This window comes from Manihot esculenta, chromosome 15, assembly GCF_001659605.2.
Source record: "Manihot esculenta cultivar AM560-2 chromosome 15, M.esculenta_v8, whole genome shotgun sequence".
Classification (NCBI taxonomy): Eukaryota; Viridiplantae; Streptophyta; class Magnoliopsida; order Malpighiales; family Euphorbiaceae; genus Manihot; species Manihot esculenta.
In genome coordinates, this window is record NC_035175.2 from 13,268,957 (window position 1) to 13,277,530 (window position 8,574).

The 8,574-nt window shown below is 24.6% G+C and overlaps 1 protein-coding gene across 1 annotated transcript; it reads right to left on the reverse strand.

The window, feature by feature from the left end:
- Window positions 1-4,838: 4,838 nt before the first annotated feature.
- Window positions 4,839-7,968, reverse strand: LOC110601036 (30S ribosomal protein S21, chloroplastic). Its single transcript, XM_021738019.2, has 2 exons — window positions 7,478-7,968; window positions 4,839-5,146 (listed from the first exon to the last, which is right to left on the reverse strand). Exons 1-2 carry the CDS (start codon window positions 7,897-7,899, stop codon window positions 5,035-5,037), a joined length of 534 nt encoding a protein of 177 aa, XP_021593711.1. The 5' UTR covers window positions 7,900-7,968; the 3' UTR covers window positions 4,839-5,034.
- Window positions 7,969-8,574: the final 606 nt, after the last annotated feature.

The following is an 8,574-nucleotide window of genomic DNA, read 5'->3' on the forward strand; positions in this document are numbered from 1 at the left end:
CATGATGACAATGAAGAGGTCATAAAATTCAATTGGGTTCAAATATCATTTCTAGTAAATGGGGTCCAACTTGGTGATTGGCTTTTTCGGACTTTGGTAATTATTAACTAAGAGAAATTTGGCAAAAAAAAAAAATTGTGCTCTGGAAAATCTACTATTTAATTTTTTTATATTATTGAATTTTTTAATTTTAAAAAATATATTAAAATATTTATAAATTTTAAAAAATTTATTAATTAATTCATCTACTAAAATATTCATGAGTTTTAAAAACTTTATTAATTAATTTATTCATTAATTTTAATCATTAAATATAATAAAAAAATAAAATATTCTCAAATATAGAGTGATTAATTAATAAATTTTTATAAAATTAAGATATCAAGTTTTTTCAAATCACATGGATTCAATAGTAAAACACTTAATAGCTAAAATTAACAAAAAGACTAATTAGTAAATTTTTTAAAATATTAGTTATATTTTAATATTTTTTTTTAATTTAAAAGATTAATTAATAATTTTTTTATAATATAGAAATTAAATAATAATAATAATAATAAAAATTATAATTTAAGTTATCTCAATAAATCATGATAATATATAATACATAAGTGTGTATTAAGGAAATGACATAATGACATAAAAATATGTGACAATAATTATTGTTATTTTTTTATTAATAATATTTTTGCTATAATTGATTTTAATTAAAACTTAATTTTACAGTTTGTTGGATTGCTTATAATTTATTATTGATTTAGTTTGGGTAGATCATGCCACAAGTCATTATATTTTCTTGTCTTGAAAACCTTAGATTTATTTGTTAGTAATTTATATAACAATAAAAATTAAATTTAATATACTATTAAAAATTAATTATATTATGACATAAAAATTATATAAAAAAATAAATCACAACTAATATAACACATATATTTAATATGATATAATAATCGTTCAATATAGGTTATATACTTACACTTGAAAATAAGGTTACATAATAAGAATTTGGTCAGAAATACTCGATTTTATTGTAGGAAAAGAAGAACCAAACACTTCATATCTCAACATTTCGTCAAGATTCGCCCTCTCAACTATGGGATAAAAATCTACAGAAAGTTATACAATCCAGCAGATGTTTATTATATCTATAATCACGAGATCTCTTCTTAATTAACTAATAGCAATTGAATTTTTAAAAAATGTATTAAAAATTCAATAATTAACTCTATTTTTTTATAATATAAAAATTAATAATCATAAAAATTAAAAGATGCATTCTTATATTACTACTATTGAATTTTAAGTAATTCCTCATATTTGTCAATTTATTCAATTTAGTTTACTGACTCGAGGTCGTAATAACTATCATATACACCAACCACCTCATATTTTCTTTTTTATTAAGTAACCAATCGTGAAACAATTTCATTTCAGTCATATCAATATTATATTATGTTAGACTATTAGATAATTAAATTTAAAATCTAACATCATTTAAATTATAATTATTTTTTATATAAATTTAATAATTTCATTGTAAATTATTCACTATTTTATATATATATATAACAGATTGTATCATCTATACTATACCTAACCAACAACCTATACTATACCTAATCCTATAGTTGGATCTTGGTTTTAGGTGAGTAAGTTCAATCAACTCTTAAAAATTATCTTCCTTACAATAAATAAATTCTATTAAAGCAAATTTAAGAAATCATTTGGCAAAAATTTAAGAAATAATTACTCTAAAAATACTTTAATTTAGTGATAAATATAAAATTAATTAAGAATTATCATTAAAAAATTTAAATCTTATTAATATAATATCCTCTCTAATGAAAAAAGAAAAAAAAATCCTTATTATTATTATTTCCAGATTGAATAAATTTTGAAACAAAATAAAATAGAAAATAAAACGTTTATACATTCAAATCATTTACCTTTAATTTTAAAGCTTTAAGGATAGATAGCTTCCACACAATTTTCTTTTCATTACAATTCATGACAACTTTTCCCATGTTCTTGGAATAGTCATAAGTTGCTTCTTCATTGACTTTGTAACAAATCAACAATTTTTTTTTTTAAAAAAAAACAAAATTAATAAGTATATACTATTTTAGTATATACTAATTTATATTCGAAATCTATTTATTCGATTAATTTAAATAAGTATCAAATAAGTTTATTAAAATATAAAATATTTATTTTATATACTCAAATTTAAATATGAAATTTTAATTAAAAAATTATCTATATCTGAATTTAATAATAAGCATGATAACATCATGATATGTAGATGATAAGTAATTTTCCCTTTTATTTTCCATGTGATTAAAAAATTATTCCCTTCCACCAAACACTTCCTTTTATCTTTTTCTTTGGATGCATTTTTCAAACTGCTAGGCGTAAACCTTGAAATTTTCCCTTTTTTTTATTTTTTTATTTTTCAGCTTTCTTAATTAAATATAAAATGTGGGTCAATGCAAGTTGCACGAGGAACCACCCCAAATCTTTCAATCAATTTCAAAAATATTTTTTTATTAAAAAACAGTTTCATTAAATATAACGTGCCTAATGCTCACAAATTTAGTCTGATAATAAATATATTTAAATAAATTTTAAAAATTTTATATTATATTCTCTAAATTTTTTATTTTTATTAAAAAAAAAGCTCACACTCTATTTCTAATGGTAAATATATATTTAATGATTTATTAAAATCCGAAGTATTTCCTTTGGACAAAATTGGGCTTGGATTCGCTAAAGGAACAATTATTTTTAAGTAATTATTTTGATTAATATTTAGAAATTGCTTGCATGAGTACTATGAAAAAACATAAACTTTAATTTATTTTTTTAATTATATTAATTAATTAAAACAATTTCTAAGTGCCCTTGCATTATCCAATTGTTCAGTTGTTCTCATCCTTGTGGCAGTGGTCTTAAATTATTCCAAGTTCCTCACGGACAGATAAGCACCAAGCTTTTCATATCCAATTGGTGACACGTGTATAAATCTTTGATGCGTCGATGAGAAGAACCAATGGTGCAAAATAAAGCAACCCTTGAGCGATGGAAAGGCTACTCTTATCCATTATTTTTATTATTATTACTATTTTTAAAATTCAAAGAAAAAGTTAAATAATTAGTCAGAAAGCGAGGTGAGGCTGTCAGAAACGGTTGGAATTGGAACGGCGATCAATCATGGGACATGTGCAGATCCTAAGTCTCACGTGGCAGACATCTAATCGGACAATTGAGCCTATCTGGAAACATTGTGTCCATGTTACCAGATCTTGGTTGGATCGATCCATGGCAGATTCTGGCACTGTGGATGATCCTCGGCCATTGGATTTTCAGTTTTGTATTTATATTTTACTATTAAATGAAATTTTAGCAATTAATTTAATAATGATATTTTTATATATATATAAATTTAAAATATATAATAAATATAATTTAAAAAATAAATTTATATTATCATTTTAATAAATTTATATATATATTAATTTAGTGTCGCGTTGGAATTTATGATAAAGGAGTGCATTCTCGAGAAGCCACATTGACGTGTCATAATAGACTTCTCCTTATTAAGTATGACAAGCAATTATTCACGAGGTGATATTATTAGAAAAATATAGAAATAATTATTAGATAAATATTTAATGTATAACTATATAATTGACCAATATATATTTCAATAACATTTAATTTAATAATTAAATTAAACTTTTAAATATAAATTAAATTTGTTTTCAAAATTATGTTAAATACATTTCTATTTATATAATCAGGAAAAAAAAATTAATAAACTAGTACAATTATGTTAATCCAGGTTTTTAAAATTTAAACCATTCCCTTATATTTGATATATTCAACCAATCAAAAATTATAAAAAATTATACTTTGTATTAAAATTTATCAATATAATGTAATATAATTTATTATTTACTCTATTATATAATTTTTATCTATTTTTTTAATTATTTTAAAATTATTGTTCATTTATTTTTTTATATTATAATAATATATAAATTGAATATATAATTTTATTTTATTTTATTTTATTTTTAAAAAATCTTTTAAAATATCATTTATTATTTAATATAATTTCAATGTTTTTATGATGTATATAATGAAAAAATTAATAAAAAATATTTTTTTAATATATATGAAAAATAAAATAAAATAATGGAGAGAGCATTATTTTAATAATTTATTAATTATTAATTAAAAGGATGTAGGATAATTCTGTTCTAAATTTTGATAAAAGTGGTCGGCAAATTTTAGAAAATAAATAAATAAATTGAGTTTAAGGCGAACAACTACGGCAAGTATTTGAAAAGGTTGTAAAATGCTAATTTATTATCGACACGTGGCTATCAGATGCATATGCAAATTGTGGAGTACAAGAAATGATAAGGTGTGTGGAGGTCCACGCTTACGCTTCGTTGCGCCGAATCCCATCTGCGAGTTCCATTTTTTTTTTCGTTTATCACCTCTCTCCAATTATTTGCCACTTTTGTTTTGACCACTAATATTATTTCATTAAAAAACAGAAAGATGAATGATTTGGGCCCTCAACTATTGAAACGTCTACGTTGGTGTCAGTCTGTTAATAATTAGAAGCTATTCCCAATTCATACCATTTTTCATCATTTTTATCAATTTTTTTTTAAATATTAGCTTTATTTTTCTTTTTAATATATTTATTAACAGATTAAATCTGAAAATGCATCATCTTTATCATTATATTTTTTATTTTTTGAACATTATTTCGTATTATTTTAAAATTTTTTATGAATTTAATTTAAATTTCTAAACGATGCGCATCATTGCTTGACACAATTGCATTAAGTGCCCTAAAATTGATTCAAGGATGAGATACAATTGCTAATTAGCTTAGATACAGAAGTAACAATGAGAATGCAAAGACTTTGTAAAAGAACACCATTTAGTTGAGCAACTTCGATTGGAGGAAAAATAACAATTTCTTACAGTCAAATGTGGAAAAATTCTAAATATTTAATAAGGAAGGTCTCCTTCAGGCATCTCCCAGTTATCTTCGCCATCTTCATCCTTCTTGCTTGTGGATGTTTCCTGCTTGTTTTGCATTATGGGTCTTGATTGGAAGCGCCTGAAAGAAATATCAGCAACAAATATAATTTCATGACAGGCCTAAAAGTAATATTTTTCTTGATAGTGAAAAATTGTTGTATTAAAAGACTGAAGGGAATATAGCACAGAAATGAGCAAAATGTTTCCCTTTCAGGGAAAACAAAAGCTTAAGGGCGTGTGTAGTTACCTATTTTCTAAAAATTATTTTCTTAGTTTTTAAAAATTAAAAAATATATTTATTTTAAATTTTTTACTCTGATTGAAAAATAAAAAAACGAATTTACTGTTTTCAAAATTTTATAAAGAAAGTGAAAAAACATTGAAATGATTGTTTTTTTTATGTTTTCTTCATTGAAAAATGAAAAACACAAATTTTCAAAGTGAAAAACACAAACTCCATTTAAAAATAAACTTTAAATAAAAAAATATCATCTTTAATAATTATATTTATATATTTAAACATGTATAAATTTTTCTTTCTATTCTAAATTAATATAAAATGCATGATTTTTCTCATTTAAAATTAATATAAAAATTAAGATGAAAAATATAAAAAAAATAGTTTTTCTAAAAAAATAATGATAATTTTAACATGTTTTCTAGTTTTTCAAATTGAAAATAATTTTTAATATTATATAAAAGAAACATGTTTTCCCAATTTTTCATAAAAAATAAAATAAAGAAAATGAAAACAACACTGGAGATACAAAATGAAAATTATTTTTTGTAATTAAACGCAATTTAATTTTTTTTAAAGAAAAAAAATTTAAAAAAATATACTAAAATATTTATGAAGTTTTATAAAATCTATTAATCAATCATTTTATTAGTTTTAACCGTTAAATATTATTTAATTTCTATAATATGAAAAAAATTCGTTAATTAATATTTTCATTTTATAAAAATATTTCTTTTTATTCAAGGTATTTTGAATTTTTTACCATAGCTAAAATAAATTATAAAATAAATTAGTAATTTAAAAAAATCTCAATAATATTTTAATATATTTTTCAAATCGAACAAATTCTATATTACAAAAACTAAATAACAATTTTTTCAAAAAAAAAAAAAAAGTTTTCCTCTGCTATCCGGTCAATGCTTATATCAACATTACTAAATTTCACGGAAAAACAAATTGCCACATAACAGCTAACATAAACATATCGAAACAGGAAAGCTTACAAATGCAGATATCACAAACCTTGAAAGCACAATGCAAATGCCTCACCAGTTCATCCCATACAAAAGATTTGTAACATAACTATAATAATAAAAAAAATTGAATACTACTCTTGACATATGCTAATAAGGTCTTTTGAAAAATCATGAATAATAAAATAAACGCAGTAGATGGCTGATTAACTGACCAATTGAGTGTGTAATGAATGGACACAAGCATAGAATACTGTAAATGAGGATAAGTCAGCAAATAACACAAGTCATGGTGAAAATCTGAAATGCATTTGAATTTAAATGATAAAAAGGAGCTTAATTATATATCACACCCTCTGATTGTAGTCAAATCCATCGTAGTTTGAACAATAATATTGAGAAACCACAGTAAATACAAAGTTAATTGCATGTTCAGCAGCATGCAGCAGAGGAGTTACTGAAACTAGAGTATGTGTTGGATGGTAGGTGTATTAATAGCATGAGTATGTGAATTTCTTGCATTTTGTTTGTGTTTGAAGAGGAATGGTGAGCATGTTACTGAAACTAGAGTTAACATCTTTAGGAGTTCTCTTTGTTTTTGCAGAAAATTCAAGTATGATGTAATTATGGATTCCATTAGTGAGTAGTTCAATTTGAAAATTAATTAGCTTTTCCTTTTCTAGGGGTTGAATTGCTTAGCTTCTTTTCCTTCTCTTTATCTTTTTATGGGAGGGAAGGAGGAAGAAAAAGAAAGATTAAATTTCCACTCTATTAGAAGGAGTTATGGAGTTGGGTTGCCTAACTCAGCTAGAATTCTACAAATTTCTCATCCACACATCATAGCACCTAAAACACCCTCCTCTTCTTTTAATTTCTTTCTAGATCCGATTTTCTCAGCATCCAAACAACAGAAGAAAGAAGGATGAAGAAAAAAAAAGCGCAATTCTACAATCCGAAGCCTGAGATACATTTAATTATATTCCTCAACAAATTATTCGTCGAAGAACTCACTAACCGGACAATATATAACTGGCAATTTCAAATTATACTGAGCTCCACGCATCAATAATCTGTTGAATATATAAAGTTCTTACCAAAATTTCAGTTTTCTTAGCTCTTCTTTACTTTCCTTGCAATTTAATTAGCAGCCAAACAAACAATACCCACAAAATCAAAAGAACAGGAGAACAAACCATACCTTCTCCTGTTACGCTTAGCAGCCTCACGGGACTTGCGTTTCTTCTCATCTTGCTTATTCTCAAAGAACCTCCTCCTCTTACACTCTTGAACGATACCAGCTCTCATAACCTCTCTCCTGAACCTATTCAGCAGCCTCTCTTCAGGCTCATTATCATCCACAATCACCTGCACATTGTAAGCCGATTGGAAGAAAAGGGTATTCGAATATGCAAGAGATGGACAGATAATCGAGGACAATTCAGCGGGTAAAGAACCCGAGTGACCCTCTTGGGCCACCAGTGGAATCAACTTATTCTTAAGCTTTTGAGATGAAAATTGAGTTGGTGGAGAAGAGAAGGAGAGTTGAGGTGAGGTTCTGGGAAGTGGGTTTGAGGGCAAGGGGAAGGAGAGGAAATTGGAGAGAGAAAGCGAAGTAGCCATGGATGTAACGTGTAACGATGGAAGGATTGAATCCTGACTATGCTGTGGATACGAGTCGCGTTTCGTTCGACTGGTCTGGTATGGCTGGCGACGTCGTTTTGTGGTGGGCTTGTTTTGATTCCTTTGGTTGGATCGAGATGTGATGACCCAACCCGATTTTAATGGCAATGTAAATAATTAGCACCAGGATAGATTATTCTAAATTAATGAATGTTTATTTTTGATAAACAAAATATTATATAGGTATTAGAAAATAGTTAAAAGTTACTAATATAATTTTGATTTCGCATACATGCTTCAATTGTTTTATAAATTTATTTTTTTACATTTTTTTTAGATTTGAGACAAAAAATAAATTAATGAAAATATATTATCCTATGTAAAAAAACCATTTTAATTTTGTTTTAAAAAATTCATTTTCTACTCTTCCCAATATTTTTTAACACCTAACCTAAACTCTCTTCTCCTTTTACTAGGGAAATCAAAAAAATAACACCTAAACATAAAATAATTAAGAAGAAATATTAAAAATGTTTTTAAACACCCAAAAAGGTACGGATGTAAAATAAAATAGAAATAAATAAAATTATAAAAGGATGTAAAATAAAATATAAATAAATAAAATTATAAAATGTTATAACAATTATTCACATTAATTGCAAACTGTCAGCATAA